The 18,887-nt window shown below is 34.6% G+C and overlaps 2 protein-coding genes across 7 annotated transcripts in view; one reads left to right on the top strand and one right to left on the bottom strand.

Moving 5' to 3' along the window:
* LOC110458977 (sialoadhesin-like) overlaps positions 1 to 7,259 on the bottom strand; it is a 21,297-nt gene extending 14,038 nt beyond the window's left edge. For 2 of the 5 annotated variants that reach the window (XM_021510986.1, XM_021510987.1), the window contains exons 1-2: positions 7,145 to 7,259; positions 5,692 to 6,039 (exon numbers count right to left, since the gene is read on the bottom strand). In XM_021510986.1, coding sequence (XP_021366661.1) covers positions 5,692 to 6,039; positions 7,145 to 7,193 — 397 coding nt within the window. In that variant the 5' untranslated portion in view covers positions 7,194 to 7,259. Of the gene's footprint in view, positions 1 to 2,459; positions 2,802 to 3,142; positions 3,370 to 5,691; positions 6,040 to 7,144 lie in introns of those variants that run through there. The other 3 variants (XM_021510984.1, XM_021510988.1, XM_021510989.1) reach the window with 3 other exon arrangements.
* Positions 7,054 to 17,573, top strand: LOC110458978 (probable S-adenosylmethionine-dependent methyltransferase At5g38780). Of its 2 annotated transcripts, none has more exons than XM_021510990.1 (10): positions 7,054 to 7,177; positions 9,832 to 9,871; positions 10,646 to 10,758; positions 11,099 to 11,209; positions 11,382 to 11,480; positions 12,564 to 12,705; positions 12,966 to 13,093; positions 13,922 to 14,049; positions 15,895 to 16,066; positions 16,523 to 17,573. In XM_021510990.1, exons 2-10 carry the CDS (start codon positions 9,864 to 9,866, stop codon positions 16,741 to 16,743), a joined length of 1,122 nt encoding a protein of 373 aa, XP_021366665.1. In that variant the 5' UTR covers positions 7,054 to 7,177; positions 9,832 to 9,863; the 3' UTR covers positions 16,744 to 17,573. The 2 variants fall into 2 exon arrangements, with proteins under 2 accessions (XP_021366665.1, XP_021366666.1); XM_021510991.1 differs by having other exon boundaries at positions 7,054 to 7,199.
* The last annotated feature ends 1,314 nt before the right edge of the window (positions 17,574 to 18,887 follow it).

Here is an 18,887-nt window from a genome sequence, read left to right as displayed (position 1 = left end):
GTTGACAATATTCACTGTCACCTGCTAATGAATGTCATATCTATTTTGTTACACCAAAAGTCTTTGTAGCTCAGAAACGGCAGCAAACATCGATAATGACATCATGTTTGTTGATAGTCTGCTGTTTACAATCGCTATCGCACCGGCGCTTGATAAAATTGGCTGTTGCCGTCAAACGTTCTTGTGACCATCACGGTGGGGAAACGAAGCGGTGAACGCATATTTTTCGCGCATGTGATATTTTTCACTGTCTTATGGCAATATCACCCGCGCCCCTTAAAACCAATGTATTTTCGGAGGGTGACAGAGTTTGTTGTTTAATTTTCTCCCAACCAATCAAATAGCTAGAAAGTCACTTGAGGTGTAACAACATTATTTATCATCCTACATGTTCTTATAATTGATGTATACCTTTATGAACTATTATAATCTCTTTACCTACATTGTGATAATTTACGAATTAAACACATACGGATAATGGCCACGCAATAACAAGGGAAGATAACTATTTTATGTCTCCAAGAAAAAGTTCTCCCTGAGCGTTTTCAGCAGGAATAAGCTGTCGAAAGCAGCCATAAGGCAATAACAATATCTCTCTCCAGACATCACAATATAACTGTTCCGAGAAATGGAACAGAATAAGCGACAGGGAATTCCTACCATTTCCAATGGTTGTTTCACCAGTGATAGTCGATGGAACTGACAGTCAGCGTTTTCCTATCAGTATGTGTTTTTAAAGAATATTTCAGTTTTTATTACACATAACAGGGTTTATTGATGGTTTGATACATTTGATTAGACACGTCTTAGCTAATCTAGAAAATATTAATTTAATTAAAAATGTACGGCTTCTTTCAACAAAACATTGAAATCTATATAGTTTGAGATGAGAGTATACATTCAGGGTTTGAACTGAGATTGAGATATTGAGATGTGATTTCACACTGAATAAAGTTACATATATTAATGTGGTCTAAAGATGACATTTTAGGGTTATATAAATTTATGTTAGATATTATTCTTTGTCTATTTACGTTAAAGGTATGGGTTGTTATACAACGGCCTGAGAGTGTGACTTCTTTGTTGAAGTATAATTCTAAAAGCAAATAAAGGTTTTTTTCTGAAACTTCAAATGTCTATATATCAATTTCTGAGGAAATGATCTTCTTCAGATATTAATTTTATTTCAGGACTTTTACTTGTCTCTATGCTCTCTGGTATATTAACAGCCTAGATAGCATAGCCAATGGTTTAATATCCAGTCTCAGTTTAGCTTATAATCGCATTTGTGGGTCTAACTATGTATTTTTGATAGTGTATTGTGATGTCCGATTGTAGGTTTGATACAATGGTTTCATTCTCCTGAAAATTCATTTAAAGTTAATTTGTAATCTCGTAATGAACTCAGACGTTAAGGTCGGGACGTTAAGAAATTAAATACATACCTGGTTGTAATCCAGAATAATATAAGTATCGCCGTGAAAGCATACATATATATAATGTTTAGTGCTCTATTGGTTATAACTATTGATTATTGATTGATTGATTGATCTGGTAGTTGCAGGAACCATAATTTGATAAAAGAAATTGAATAGTTTCATACCTAAATTTCGATCGAACAGTTAGTAGTTAAAACCATGATTGATGTACACACAGATAGTCTGAATTTACTTTTATACTTTTATTTAGCAGTTAACTCAGAGACATACAATATGTTTCTGTTGAAAACGTTTTAAAGAAAAACAATGCTTTCTGTTTTTGATATGCGCCATCCGTCACAACATTTACACCTAACGAACACTTGGCCTCACTTTTTAAGTTACAGTATTATCTTGTTAAATGTATGCAGTGTATTGGTGCAATGACGCTTGGTGTCTGGGTAGTGTGTAAGATTATACTTTTACCATTGTATTGTGATGGTATTACAAATATTGTTCAAGACTATATATAACACAACTATTCACTGGATTGTAACATTATGGAATAGTATATTGTATATTGTACTGTGTTGTTTTTTTGAGCAAGATACCTTACTCCGTTCGTTCTATTCTACTCAGCTATAAATGAGTACGTGGTGAAGCAGTGCTAGGAGCATGCTAGCTGTGAGCGCCGAAATGGCAGCACCGGCTGTATGCTCCCCATGGAGTTGGGACATGTATTGGCTGGTTGCAAAGGCCCTTTAACCACAAATAATAATTTTATGAACCGTTTTGAGAGACCTACTAACAAGGTTGTGATAAAGCGGTATATCAGAACCTCGAATTAATACTATTATTATTATTATATGAATATTTTTTGCGATTACACGAGAAAAGTGATTATAAGTTCCAAGAGTAAATAAATGATTCTGACACTCGCACTACATAACAATGTATGGTTCTGTCAACGTTAAACCTGGTAAGTACTATAGATATTGAACATTCGTATAGTGAAAATAAAAGAACAGAAATGGAACATACCACTACGTTCCAGGTGAACTATGTTACTGATGACTCCACTTAGAAATACATCACAAATCCAATCTGCTCCCTGTTCATCTCCTGTGACGTGTGCAGCAGGAATTGTTAGCAACAGTTCTCGGACAGGAAATAAACCACATGTGAATGTGTAATTTTGACCTCCTTGTGTTTTTGTAGAGACACAAGATGTACTGTTTACTAGGAACGTTCCTACTAGGAATGTGCTTCTTTTGTAAAATATGTGCGTGTTCTCGATGATGTCCATACCGACAGAACACGTGAAAGTCAATTCGGGTTCCAGGATTGGGGAGGATGGCGTCATTGACAACGACAGTGTTTGGGCTGAAGCACACGTAATGTTTTAGTATGAAGGGCTGTGCATTTATCTACATCCATCGCTTAATATATACATATAGATTTTTAATATCAAATTAGTTACTCTACCATATCAATATACACATTCGAATTCATCACGTTTTATATCAATTTGATAAAATTGAACCAATTAAGACTTATTCAAACTTGCTATTATTAAACACATATAATGCAGCAGACTGGAAATATCGACCTAGTGTAAGTTTATATAACAACAAACAGTTTATCGGTATCGACATTAAAGTGAATATATGACTACATCAAAAACTAATTTCATAATGATTTCAATAATATTTAGAACTACATACCTTCAGAGATCTTGATAAAGACAAGGAAGAGAACAAGACGGGATATGATCAACGCCATTTTACTTCCTATGGTTTAAAACTTACTTGTTCAGTTATCTGCCCATGTTACGGTAAGTATTGTCAGCTTTCATTTTCATACGTTTTGTGTTTTAACGTTTATGTGTAACACTATTGCTTATCGTCCTACGCGTTCTTTTATTTGCTGTATACCCACACGTTATTTCATTTGCTGAATACCCACACGTTATTTGATTTGCTGTTTATCCACACGTTACTTTATTTGCTGTATACCTACACGTTCATTTATCTGCTGTTTACCTATATTGCAAATCATTTAGGATTTACACACCTGATGACAGTAAGAAGTAATAAATAACAGGCATTTGACCTTGGAGGAGGAACACTGGGACAGTTACAGTGGCAGAGTAATGACGGTGGGTTTGTAGCAACTGTCGCTCCTACAGCACGGTCTCCATGTGCGGTCTCAGGCTCCGGGTACAGCATTGATTGAGATAACCTGATTTCTAGCAAAGTCAGTTGCAACGGCTATTAACCCTCGAAATAACGAGGGAAGATTACTATTTTACATCCCTAGGAAAAAGTTATCCATAAGCGTTTTCACTCTAACACTCTAACTCCCCAGAAATCACAATAAAACACTGTTGTGAGAAAGGGACCACGCGTTTACATCTCATATCGTTTGAGTATTGGAAACAATCGCGTAATAAAAACAGTCTATTTATTTACAAAACTAAAATATGCTACTAAGATGAATTCGAGGCGTCATCAAAGGCCAATGATATTGATGGCGCTATCTGCACATAGTATTTCGTTGGTTATTATTGTTATAGAATGAGATAATCGATAAACATAATATTGTCGTCTTCTTTTAGCGTGTTAATTTTAAATATAAAAAAATTGCAATGTATTGTAATGCATTTATATATCACAACTTTATTAATTTGAAATTCTGTAGAGCCTATCTAAAGATACTGCAAAAAGTCTTTAAAATCGGATGTTATACATGAAACAGCAAACGTTTCCAGTCTACTTGCGTCGGATCCTCCTTTTTATTCAGTTTAAAGTATCTCACACTCGTCACGAGGACCGTACCGTTTTTGCTATTAAAAAGATAACTGTCTGTACCTATTAAGTGAAGGCAACTCTCACCCACTTTTATTCTGAAAACGTCACCATCACGTCATCACATTTTGCGGTGTTACTCTGGTAACGTTATCACATTTTTTGTAAATTGCATGCATTCTTGACGGTGGAGCGATGCATTGGGTTAACCATCGTATTATTGATACGGTGGGAAAGTGTGGGAGAAAACAAGATAATCACTCCTGTGTGGTATAAACCATCAGGATAACATTTTTTAATTAAGAACGCAGCATATCTATAAGTCTTTCAAAATAAATATCAACTCATCACGGGTTGTCTTTTTGTATCGTCTTAAGTACCGTTTTTTTTTCTTGTTTGTTGACTCTGATGCGTATTTTGTTACTATTTTGACAACTCTTCCCTGTATGTTTTCTCCGATGTTTATAATTAAATGTTTAGACAACTATGCATTGTTTTTTGTCTCTGGTATGTATAATGTAAAAATAAGACTAAAATCTAGTTTCTAGGCACATGCCAGTACAATTGCGTTGGTTGTGTATAACATTTCTTGCCTGATTCGTCTGACTTTCTGAATTACTTACCCGTTAAAATGCCCCACGAAATATAATACTTACCGCTCTTATTTGAAGCGTAACATCAGTTATGGCTCTATATAATGCTAAAACTGTTATCTTCTGATATCAGCAGTCATTTTACCGTTGTAATACAGACATTACCACAGTAGGTTACAAAAGTATAAATTATATTACAATAGTATTGTCATCGATCAAATGGCAGAAAGGACAGTGTGAGGATCAGCGGAGATCATTGACATAAAAAGGTTATTTTAACTTGCTGAAGAAAGCCTAATGTTCACTCAATCTTGTAAGTGATAATTGTAGCATCTCCACATTTTATAATGTAAATATGTAGCACATAGTTAGCAATAATCGTTAAAATTATAAAAAGCATTTGATTGGACAATGTTTATAGATATTTTTGGTATTTGCAGGCTTTAACTGTTACACTTAGTCCTTGTATAAAAAAAACCGATGCAGAATTAGTATTACACAACGGTAAGCAGAAAGAGTATCTTATTCAACATCTTAAACATCATAATCTTAAGATACATTCAATTTAAAAACGACATTGTATAAATTCTTACAACTTATTTGTATACAATATTTATCTTTTGAAAACTGCAGAATTTAATGGAATTTTATGTATGCAACTTATATATCACGGATGTGTTTATAGAAGTAAGTGAAGTTTAACTGATTTGAAATGTAACATGTTCAATTTGTTTGTGCTGAAGTGAAAATTACGTCTTTTTCACAACATAATGAAGAAGCATGGTTATATTTGTAACTGACCGTGAGTGGCGTTATGTCAATCTTACGATGATGATGTTATTTCAAGCATATGAAACGATAAAAGATACTTACCAATAACAGACACATGTCTTGAACTTTGACCTATCAGTGTGTAGTTGGAGAGGTACACACTACAGTTGTAGGTATCACGATGTTTAGGAGTAAGTATGCCCAGTCTGACTTCACTAGAGGCCAGGTTGTCACAGTCTATGTTGTAGCCGGACGATGAGACCGTACAGGGAGTTCCAGCTGTCGGAGTGACGGCTGCTACAATTCCACCGTCATAATTTTTCCACTGTAACTGCCCCAGTGTTCCTCCTCCAAGGTCATATGTACAGGTCAGCCACAACACGTCTCCATCCGTTACCGTGGCAACAGGGGATGGAGTTATGTTTACATTAACTCCTTTTGCTAAATTTACTGGAAATAAAAAGTTTATATCATGGATTGTTTAAAAAACTGAAGATGTACACAGCTCGAAGCGTAAAGACACAAATATAGATCCCACGGAAACAACTATAGCAATGTATAGACTTAAATAATCACCACACACTACATCAGCAAATACTCATATTCAAAAGGACCGAAGGCCTAGCAGGTGGTCTTGGAGAAAAGCGTGGATAGCAATACAACCGACATTTTTCTAAATGTCTCTGGTAATACAGTAGATACTAGTAGGTTTTACGATAGTGATTCAATACACCATATATCATTTATCAATTATGCTGGCTGTCACAACTGCTGTACGGAGATTTAGTTTTAGTTTTTAAACTTCTACAAACTTAATTATTGTTCAAAGTATAATGGACACTTTATTGAACAGCTTGTAAAGCTATGTTTATAAATTTCATAATATTTTGGTGATGCTTTACTAGTTAGCACTCGAGAAATACAGTCAAGTTATATTTTATTATTCGTAAAATAATCTTTCCTTAAAGTTCGTTTTAATCATTTCTGTCCATTCTTGATATACATGTCGGATATTACTTCATAGAGGAGAATAAAGTAGTCTTGAAAACTCAAACCGGAGCTGTTCATGGTTCATTTTTTTGCCATTGAAAATGACGGTTTGAACTTATATATAACTTACACCTCTAAATAATGGTACTGGGAAATTTAAACGGCATGTGTATTACAGTCAATCGCACGTTAGTGCAATGTTGCTTGACTAATCATCAGCTGAACAGCATAGTATAAATACTGTGTTAAGTATTGCTAGCCGATGTGTTTACGGAGTATTATATCAATTCATAAAACGGTATGTTTGTCGGGCCAAGGGAGACATGCATTCCTACATGGTTTGATTTTGTAACATTTTCGGTTGTCTGAGGAGGATATGCAACATGACGTTTAGAACAGTGTCAACAATTACACATAGCTGTGTGTCACGTCATACTTATACATGTGTGAAACTTCGTGTGGTACATATCATATGAGTACTACTCTCGTGATTGAAAACATAGGACATCAACGTGTATGTACCGGTAACGAGTAATCTCTGTCAGGGAGATGTAGATAAACTTACCTGTCAGAAGTTGTAGTAATACAACAACACCAGGTAGGGTATACGCCATTACTGAGTACGCACGGACTTGTGGTTATATGTGTAAACATCTAGATAAGGTGTAAGAAATCTTTAAAGTTCCTGGTTAGCCGCGTATATAAATAGTACAGTATAACCCCGTATGACCCATATTCGCTGTGTACAAAAACTACTTGACGCATTTTACATTTTAAAATATTCAAGTTGTACATGGAGTATTCCTTTTTTGCATTAGAATGACGACCTTTTAGAAGTTTTATGTTTGAACATATACGCTTATTAATTTGATATAATTTCGCAGTTATGGGATATTAATCATGACGAATCGAGCATTACGTCATTACTCTTGTGACATAATGATAGCAATAAATAATCTTAATTATCAATTAAAAATGCAAGCAGGATATTGATCGTTATCTTTTTACCGCGAACTTGATACTGAATTGTTCCCATTATCCAATTTTTATATTTATAAATATATATTATCAATCAAATTACTCTAGATTTTCAAATGAGCGTACACTTGTTAAACTATTTTGCGTCTCTGTGGGCACCCGTCTTCATATGACCTTGGTTGTTCCGATGATATCATGCTCAAGACAAGCAAACAACCTTCATGTTTATTGGTCATATTAAGAAGTCACAATATCATGACGTAATTTCTTATTATATTATGACGACGAAATATTAATACATTATTCACTACATAACTCCATCCATCAGGAGATATTTATTTCGTTTATATTTTTTTACAATAAATATGCGTATATATTCATTTTATTAGTAGTAGTATTAATTAGCATTACATTTGTGACAGAAGATGCCATACACATAAATTAATCATTCGTCATTTGTGTATTAACAAGGCATGCAGTGAATGATAAAAGAATGAAATATATATTTGAAATGTTTAAACTTATGTAATTTTGTAAAATCGAATGAGGACGAAACGTGGTATATGATTAGTGCTTGACTGAGTTTAATGAATGAACAAACCTGTATGTTAAGTAAATGTTATATAGACATCAGTGAAAACAAGCTTTAAAATAACAGACCATTTATATTCCCGTGACTATGAAATACCTTTACAAACGGAAATATATGATTTAAACGATATACTGTTTTAATTTAACGTTGTCATGAACCGTTGAACCTATATTTACCTTTTTGTTAACCCTTTGTCTTGAACATACAATAATTTCTTGCGTATTGTCCGCGGACTCGACGCATTTGTACATTGCCAAAAAAGTCCTCTGTGGAATTTTCGAATCAGCAGACAGCTTGATGATAGTTTTCCAAACATAAATATTAATGTGAGTGCGGGCTCTATGATATTGTTCAAATTCATAACCTTAATGGCGTTACTGGTATATTACATATTTTGGCCAGGAGCATCCTTGGGCAAAGGGGACTAAATTGTGTATAAATGGAGGGTGTAGCCCCTCTTATTGCAGATGTGCGGGGCTCAAAATGGGAATTTGAGGATTACATTTTTTAAATCCTTCTCTTTTTGTACTATTGGGGGGATTTTGTTCAAGTTTGGCCTGGAGTACCCTTTGGCAAAGGAGACTAATTTTGTATAACGTCACGCTACCACAATTGGTACAATTTTGACAGTTTTTAGTGCTCTTTAAAAATTCAAATCTTGTATTTGGAATGTTTCTTGATTCTTGACAAAGACTACCTATGGTGGTTCATTTCCAGGAAAAGTTTTGTATCTAAGTAATTTGTTTTTTGTAAACAATACGCTAAACTCGGAGTGAGATTTCGTCCGTTTGTCGGCCGTAATTAGTACCCAAATTGGTACACCATATCACAGGTTATGGAATTTGTTTTTATTTCTACAAGTTGATGTGCCGATTACAACAAAATATAATGCGTTTATAGATACCATACTGAGCTACAATTGTATATATACACTTTTATATTATCCGGTTATAAGGACCAGAAATCAACATTTAAACATGCTTATATTTAACCCCTTCAAAATCCTCCAAAACTTCGTCGACCCACGTCGTTTTTTCTTGTTTTCTGATATGTTTACTTTGAAGTCATTGTATACTCTTAAAATGTTCCTGAAAACAAAACTATTCGGCAGAAATGCTGATAAATATCTCTTTTGTTATACTGGCAAAGGAAAATGCTCAAATTTAATTTTAAAGTACTATTCGAACAATTTTCTGACCGTGTATCAATGTGGGTAGTGTACCAATTGTGGTAGCGTGACGTTAAATCGAGTGTTGCCTCTCCGAGTGCAGGGGGGTGGGGGAGTGCAAACAAGGGGAACTTGGGGTCTAAATTTTAAAATAACTTCTTCTTCTCTGTACAATTCGAGGGATTTCATCCAAATTTGGCCTGGAGCATCCTTTGGCTAAGGGGACTGAATTTTGAATAATCGGAGTGTGTGGCCCCTCTGGGTGCAGAGTTGCTGGGCCCAACAGGGGAGTTTAATGATTTAATATCTAAAATCCTTCTTCTGTACCATTGAATGGATTTTATGTAATAAGAATAATTTTCCATGGTTGCTTTATTATCCATGTGAGCGAAGCATGCCTTCTGGGCCTCTCGTTAATGTAGGGATTATAACGGAGAGGACAGTGGTTACCGCCTATAGTTTTATTCATATCACGGACTGATTTAATATAAAAGTATTCTTAAACTATTCTCAGGATTACGAATCAGGAGGATAACACCCGGGACAATGTCGAGGTATGTACGAGTATGTAGTTTTATTTAGATTATGAACTGGCATTTTATGCCGGTAGCTTTACCTGTCACGTCGAAAAATCATATCGAGTCATTGATTGTTAAATAAACATTGATTAAGCCTCACTATAATCATAACTCAGAAAACTCAGATATATAGAATATAGTTTCATGCCCACATTACACATTGCACTTTATGTGTCTGGATATTTCATCCATCAATCTGCCCNAAATAATCATTGATTAAGCCTCACTATAATCATAACTCAGAAAGCTCAGATATATAGAATATAGTTTCATGCCAACATTACACATTGCACTATATTGGTCTTGATATTTCATCCATCAATCTGCCCCGCAATTAAATTATATTTATCAATTAACAACCGCGAACAACCAAGAGTACGCATAAAGCATTTTGAAACGGGCATACACTAATAGTGACAATGGTATTGATATTACTTACCTTTCCCTTAATACATTAGAATACGTATGTATAATGTATAAAGGTGCTATGTAGTCAAATAACACCCTTAAACTCGATTAGGTACTGAAAATATGTATCTCCTAACGAAAGTTCAGTACGAAATACCAATACAAGTATACAATATGCCATGCATTATTGTTTCGTCTAGAATATTGCTGCAATCAAACGAGTATCGAGACGATTTCCTCTTAATATTATCGCGATAAGGTGAAAGGAATCAAATTATCATGGCTCATGTTGTTGATTAAATGTCGTCGTGTTTACATATTTGACATTGCTGTTATTTACAGTTACCATCCGGTTATGAAGATAAAGTCGAAGATCACCGAAGAAGTGGACGATATGTATAGTGTCCACGGCCATGCTGGCAATTTATGTCGTGTGGAAATTTTAGAATGTCTAAGTAAGAAATAATTATCAAAAACAAATTTTCAACACGTTTGTACACTTAAACAGAAAGTAATAATAATAAATTCTGATATTTTTTTCGAAATTGTGAATCAATCTGTTGAAATATCAACGTCATGGCGTTTCACCACATGAGAAATACTAAGACATAGATTCGAACATGACACGACAATAACAAGCTAGCTTTATTTTGATAATGTCTTCAAAAGGTTCAAACAATCCTAAGCTAAATATATTGTCGCCATTAAATGATCCTTATTTAATTATACAATTAAAGATCGTTTGGAAAATTGTATGTAGTCGTTAGTACACAATTAGTAGTTATGTTAATACAGGAACAATAATCAAGTCAAGGCCAGCATATCAGACAGGACAACCAGTAAGCATAGCAGATTTTGGAACTGCAGACGGACGCGCTTCTCTTTCCCTCTTCAATGAAATGATAGGTATATATTATACTGATATCAAACGAAAACGCCATTTTTCATGCATGCAAAGATGTTTGCCCAATTACAAAACGGTCGTTTTCATATTGAAATGATTGCTCTGTGCAAAAAATCAATAATGTGCAGTTTCTATGAAAAGTATGTGTACAAATAAAATAAAACTGTTTTACAGATATCATACAGACAGACCTGGGGAAGGAACAAGATGTCATTGTGTACTACAACGATCAGCCCATGAACGACTTCAATCTTCTAAGCAAAGTAATCCAAGGTTGTATATCGTAATACATTATTTTACTATGACAATAAGGACACATTTCTTGATTAAAAGATAACCTTTTTATATTACTACTATTTGTTTTAAAATATCATTGTTGACTTTGCAATTATTTTTGTAATTGTTTTGATCTGATTCACAGCTTGGGCTGCTTTACAACACAATGCTTTCACTTGTAAATGTTTTGAAAAGTGCGAAAGCATCATAGTGGTCCAAGGTTTGTTAAAACAACATTTCATTTTAATAATCCAACATATTTCTAGCATAGATAGAATATCAGAGGGAAAGGAAAGCAGGCTTAGAGTTTTGCCTAATTCCTTCAATAAATGTACAGACAAATCTTCGAAAGTGGGTCAATTTAACTGTAATACTATTTCAATAATTATAAGGATTGCCATATGCAGTAAGCATTCATAATTTAGCGGTAATATTATTTTAGCAAGTTTTTGCTCTCTAATCGTTGCGATTAACTCATTCACCCCTGAAGACACATTTGAACTCTTCCAATCCAAAGGTCGGAATAGTTCTTTATGAAATTTAAGGGGTGAACAAGTTAGTTATAATTTGTCTAATCGAGGTTTCTATAATTACCTAATGTGCTCATCTGATAAAATTCGATAGAGCGCTGAAATGTGAGTGTGCTAAAACAAGTACGGTTACATTAACATATCAAAATGTGGAGAGGAGAAATATTGACTTAAAAAACACGTTGAGTTGATAAGCCAGTGCACTAAGTTGTAGGGTTGATCATGTACACAGTACGAGTTATCTTGCTGATATATATATATTATAGAATACTGACTACAACATTAAGCTATCAATAATAGTGTGATATATAGTCATTGTACTAGTAAATCGTGAGAGAATGTATGTTTATTTGATTATTGTCAGCAACAATAAACTGTAATCCTAGATATTGCTACACATTTCTTGAGTATATATAGCAAACAACATTCTTTGTCTTAATCATTTGAAAATGCTGCTGTTTTTTATGCAAAAATAAAGCACCGGTAGTTTGATATGATGTTATATTTTTTGGTATTGTAAACGATACTACTCCGATATTGTGTTATTCAGGCAAAAGACAATACTCTGGACTAACGTGTGTCACTAACGTCTACCCAATGATCGTCCCTCGGACTATGTTTGCACAGTGTATCCCTGAAAATACTCTGGACCTTGCGATGTCTGCTGTAGCTACGCATTATTTGTCTAAAAAGCACGTGTCAATCGGTAGTAACAGACAAAGTATTCCAGTTATCAAATTAAACGACGAATCTAATGATAAACATTCCTGACTATTCCTAAATTATCATAATGTTATTTATCAAAGTTTAATTCAACCCATCGATATTCATAAGCGCATCAGCCAAAGTGCTAGCAAGGTGCTTCTGTTATTCATTATAGAGCAAGACAAAATAATACTTGTCTATAACCAGTTTGGTTTCCGATTTCAAATCATAACTCGATTATTTGCAGAGTTTGTCAAATCAAAAATGGTGTATTCCTAACTGAGGCAGATGATATTGAACGAGGTTTGATGAGAGAACAAGCCAGGGCTGATTGGAGGTCTTTTGTGATTTCAAGGGGACGGGAGCTAAAACCGGGTATGTGATTTATGTTTTGTAATTAATTGTCAGTATGAAAACAATAACTTAAATAAAAACCTTAAATGTACATTAAGGAATATAAGGTATTAGTATAGCGGAATTTTTTCGCCGCAGTTACCTTTCGCCTTTTTCGCCCGTCCCAATGAGGGCGAATTTCGTATGACAGCGAATATTTGTATACTATATAGCAATAGCATGTCACTGTATTAATTAAGTAATTAAATTAACACTTACACAAAAAGGGCGTATATTTCAATAGGCCGACGTTCTCCGGTATACGGTATTCGATATGTTCTCTGCAACAATGCTTCAGTCACATGTTATTGCACCCTGATAAACCTTAGGGACAGCGATGATAAGTTAAAACCCAAAATTGCTGACGTCAAAATGGTAACATTAGATACCAATGAACTTGCTGAAATAAAGCTACTCAGTACTTTATTATTTTGATATCATTAAATATGTTCATTTGAAATAACAGCATTCATACAAAACCTACAGATCATAAGAAACCCAAACCATTAAGAGGAAGTATGTGTTTAGCCTGCTATAGAACCATATTGCCAACCATTATAATAATAATAAAGATAATTCCAGGTTCTATATCCCGCTTTACCGCAACCTAGTTCGTAGGTAGTCTCAAAGCGGTTCACAAACCAGTATCCGTGGTTATAGAGCTTTGCAAACAGCCAATACCTTTCTCAACTCCGTGGTGAGCATACAGCCGGAGCTGCCTTTTCGACGCTCACAGCTAGTATTCAACAATTCAAGCACTGCTCAAGAAATATATTGCCTACCATAATCAGTGACGTGCTCCTCTTTCAGGGGGGTTTCTCGTCACGATGAACATATCATCAGACGAAAATGGCGAGGCATCGTTACTAGTCGACAAGGGACTCCTCCAAATGGGAAGCATGGTGTCGGATATGGCAAGAGAAGGCGTTATAACACAGGTAGGTTGCTATTCTAGTTGTACATTCATAATAATGGATTATGATATGAAGTCTCGTTTAAGACATTATAAAAACAGCTATATGTTCCTTACTATGAAGGTTATTATTTTGATTTGGAACAAAATCCTAAAGACAGTTATTTTTTAAATTTTTTAAGAGTTGAAGTAGCTTGAAACTGTTACTTATTACTTATACTCCCTTTTCAGATCAGATTTGTTGGTCATTATTTGTTCTAGTTTTTTGTTTAATTATTATCAATGTTTTATCAATCCGTGTTTTATAAAAACTTTTTCTTTTCCTCTATATTGGATCAGTAACTTAAGGTTCAACAACCCCCTAAACAATGCTGTAGTCACCATAAATTTCAACCCCCTGATAAGTCATATTCAAGGACCTTAATTTAAAATATGTAATTTGAGTATATAGAACTTGTACATTGGCTATTGCAATGTGGTACGATGCCCAGATGACGTAGTCACTAATAAGGTAGTGAGGCTGATCTAAAAATAGTTCATCGGACTTATAACGGAGTCTCTTTAGTACGATGGCCAATAGAAGCCGACACAAAACAACTACAATATAAAACGTGTATGTACGTGTACACTTTTTAAAAACTGTACATGTACACAAAACAACTACAATATAACACATATGTGTACATGTACAGTTTTTTAAAAGTGTACACGTACATACATGTCTTATATTGTAGCTGTTTTGTGTCGGCTGCTATCGGCCATCGTACTTTAGCGACCAATCTTAGTGCTAAAGAAATGATATATAACATGACGTTTATTTACATACCTTGGTCATGCGAGGCTTAATTTCTCTTTTACAAGCTTACCACACGGTAACACTTCGGTTGACTAAAGCAGCTTTTAATGGGCGTGTATTCCGTCTTTGCGTATTGCAGAGTTATCTTCTCTTGGGAGCAATTATTGATTGTTACGTCACTTGTTTGTGAGAGTAACGTTATCAATTTTTGAGAAACCACGTAATTTTCTCGCACAAACCAATGACGGAACAATCAATACCTGCTCCCAGGAGAAGATAACTCTGCAATACACAAAGACGGAATAACCTTAATTCGATTTTATCTTCGCCCCATGTCGAACACTGGTGTTGTGTTTTATGTACGTTATCGTTCTTACGAGTACGGTTTTAGTGTGTTTTTGCAGGTTACCAAAACAATCAAAATACATTAAATATTATAAACAACTTGTGGAATGAAAAATGCTAATGACATATATATGTACTTGCGATGTTTTGATCATACATTATATAAATATGACATGCATTAGCAGGTGACAGTGGATATTGTCAACCCGAGAAAACCATTTATATGCCCGCAAAGATAGTATTTTTTCTATTGTTTGTTTTTGCCTTGCGTTATGTTAACAGATATTGTCATTTTAGAAAATCCAGAAGTTTCCAAAAAGATCATGCGCCTATTTTTTGGGGCAAAACACTCTGACATAAAAGACAACGTACAGGGCGTCACCATTACTGTTTTTCTTCGTCTACAGCGCTATATGTAAGACGCGATTTCGATCATTGGATTCGAACGATTGGCACCGCACGAACATTTGAAGGCTCGGTAAACACGGCTATATCCGCCAAGTGTAAATGGAGTGTATACGAAGCGAACACTTGGCTAGCGAAGATGGGACGTACCAGGTTTTGGTTGTGGATGAAGGAAAATTGAAGTACCTGCAGTCAGTATCTGGCGACTGCTCCACGTAGTTTGTCTATGGTGTCACCAATTAAAAACTAAACCATTGAAATATCTTGTAAAAAGAGACAATACCAATATTACTCCATATTAATACTGGTAATTTACATCCACAGGAAGAATATCTGGCAACAAACTATAATAGCTATTATCTGAGAACGGCAGCTGATTTTAAGGAGCCATTTACCAGTGGTATACCTGAGGTAGGGGAACTTGGACTGGAACTGGTGTCAGTGAAATCAATGAGACACTATCTTAAACACCCAACATTCGATATTGTCAACAAAGGTAAGACGTATTAACGCATATGACCATTAATGTGAACTAAAGAAACAAGGTGAGTCTAAGACAATAGAATATCTCAGTATTGGTTAAATTGTGATCCCAGATAGCATATATTTAACGTTGTACTTACAGACATTATAATGGTGTTGTACAAACGACTGTGGTTATAATACGGTTGTATTGAGCTCAGCCCTTAGAAGAACAGATTTCATGTTCCAAGGTCCATGTTCGTGAAACAGTTTTCATGCTCGAACTCAGTTTTCCCCGTAAAATGACACATTCAAGTTTACGACAGGGGCGGCACACTAGGCTTTGGTGATCTCCTTCACATCCTCTTCGCGTTATTAACAATTGGATTGAAAAAGAAATGTCACACATTATTGTCAAAACTTTAAACAACAGAAAGTGATTCACAAATAAATAAAATTGTGTATCCCTATTATTTTCGCTATATTACAGATGAGGCAGAAAAGCTGGAATATTCCCGCGGTATAGTTGCTACAGTCTACCCATGGATGCATCACGTTTTACACGAGGGATTGTCCGTTTCCCGAACGGAGGACGAGAAACAGATGATTATTGATCAATACTTCAACAGATTACAGACGTATGCGTTCGACAATTCTGATCACAAACCATACATACACTTCACAGGGGTCGTCATAAAAAATGTACATTGAATCAATAACACAGAAGTGCTTATTTTGCCACAATATATTCTTTATACGTGTAAGCATAATCAGCCCGAAATCACCCGTCACGTTAACCTATACGTGGAATATATCTTCAGGTACACGCCAAGACACACCAGGAATTTCTCAACCTCTTTAAACTTCAGTGATCCCTTTTATTAAACCATCTTTTTGGCTTTTATCAACATGCTAATATGACAGTTCAATATGGACTCACGAGAGAGGGGTAAAGTTTTGTTCTAAAAGTTCCAATGTTGATTAAAATCATATTAGTGGGAATACAAGTCAATTATATGATGAAACAAGTAACACCAAATTTTGGTTCTAGCCTTAGAAAACTTGAACTCTGTTTAAAAAAATCTAACATATAAATTAAACTTCGCTATAACTATGGAAAACCATAACTGTCTTTTATGTTTTAACTACATTGTATATTTTCAATTACTATCGCATGAAAACCTACCGGAATTCGCCACCGGGCACACCGTTTTATCTATCTACCTCGAATGTCAATGGCCACTCTGATATCAATTCTATAATAAGCCTTTATCGTTATTTGACATATGTAAAAACGGTGTGTTCTCCTTTCTCCCACTTTTAAAAAAAAAAAAGCATAGAGGCAGTAATGTTGTGATAGCAGTTATAGTCTGTTTCGTATCTATTTTAACCTGGTTTTTACCTGTATTCTCCCACATTACCTGTATAATATATACAGTCCTGTCATATACATGTAGCTTTGATATAGTCTATTTTTATCATTTATTTCCTTATAATATACCATTTTCATCACCTAGATCAATACAAAACAATAACGTGAAATCCACAAATATTTTATATATTTTATATATTTAATAGTATATATATATAGATGATGATGCTTTGATTAATTAAAATTTTAAATTTTTAAATTTTAATTTAAATTGATTTAATTTAGGGTGAAGCAAATTCTTATCGGAGCCTTATTTTTAAAAAAAATACGAAAATATCCCTGTAAGCCCAATAATCTTTCCTTTTTTCATGAATACAAATTAATAATTATATTTCCATGTTCACTATGTTTTAATCAATTCGATGTCATATAAGCATTTGATTAAAATACTCATACAGATTACCCGCCCTTTAAAAATTCTCCGCTAGGTGACTACAAATGACGTAACTCCTTTTGTACCGTGTTATATCTGATACATTGTTTATTCTACACAAGGTTGATTTCGTCATATATTTGTATCACGTGTCCTCATGTTGAGAAGAAAATTCGCCACCGAAAACTTGTCCGTATAATGATATTAACTCATTCACCCCTAGAATTTCATAATGGACTATTCCAGCCTTCGAATTGGAAGAGCTCAAAATGTGTATTCAGTGGTAAATGAGTTAAATATAATTCTTACATGATGTTAATGAAGATAATCGATTTCGGTTTCTGCGACGTCTTTAGATCTCCACAATGGTTGTACGAGTTATTCCCCTTGCACCGTTCCTTGCCAGGTTTGTGATCTAATACTTATAATATTTAAGAGTTGTTTCCCTTGCACTGTGTATGTGAAGCTCTGGGGAGACAGAATTCTAAGGTTGTTTTTTTTTCTCCCAGTGACCGATTCGTTTGATAAATATGAACTGTTAACGCCTTTTCCAACTTCAATTCTCTTCATGACCTTATGTATAAGCGAGTACTAATGGAAAGTTTTTAAATCAGTCAAAGAGTGAAGTATGTACACAGGTAAACACGCCGATTCGATCACATTACCAAACGTCACAGGGGTTTCTCTGAAGCAAGCCTCTTGCATTTTTATAAAGAGGATTTATACTTTGGTACACCTGAAAATAAATCACTGAATCCTTTTTTATATAAGAAAGTATAACATTATTATACTGGAAACCTAATTGACATTCTAAAATTAGATACCAAATAGCATTAACAATGGACGCCATTAACGTTCTCTCACCACCTGTAGGTGTAGAACTATGGTTATAATTTCTTTCTATAGTTCAACTAGGCCAGGACTAAAAGCCATTAATGTCACTCCAAATGCATCAAAATTCATTAACGAATCTGACAATTGGTTAGGTTTAGGTTATGTTCCTTGCCAAATTCTGACCACAGGGACCTGATAATTTATTATTAATTTACA

Source organism: Mizuhopecten yessoensis, unplaced genomic scaffold, assembly GCF_002113885.1.
Source record: "Mizuhopecten yessoensis strain PY_sf001 unplaced genomic scaffold, ASM211388v2 scaffold9887, whole genome shotgun sequence".
In the NCBI taxonomy this organism is placed as follows: Eukaryota; Metazoa; Mollusca; class Bivalvia; order Pectinida; family Pectinidae; genus Mizuhopecten; species Mizuhopecten yessoensis.
This window is presented reverse-complemented; position numbering and strand designations above follow the sequence as displayed.

Bases quoted from the DNA above. Each gene is read 5' to 3' on its own strand.
- LOC110458978 (XM_021510990.1), top strand. The intron at 10,759-11,098 runs GTAAGAAATAAT...ATGTTAATACAG, and splicing joins GGAAATTTTAGAATGTCTAA to GAACAATAATCAAGTCAAGG. The intron at 16,067-16,522 runs GTAAGACGTATT...GCTATATTACAG, and splicing joins ATTCGATATTGTCAACAAAG to ATGAGGCAGAAAAGCTGGAA.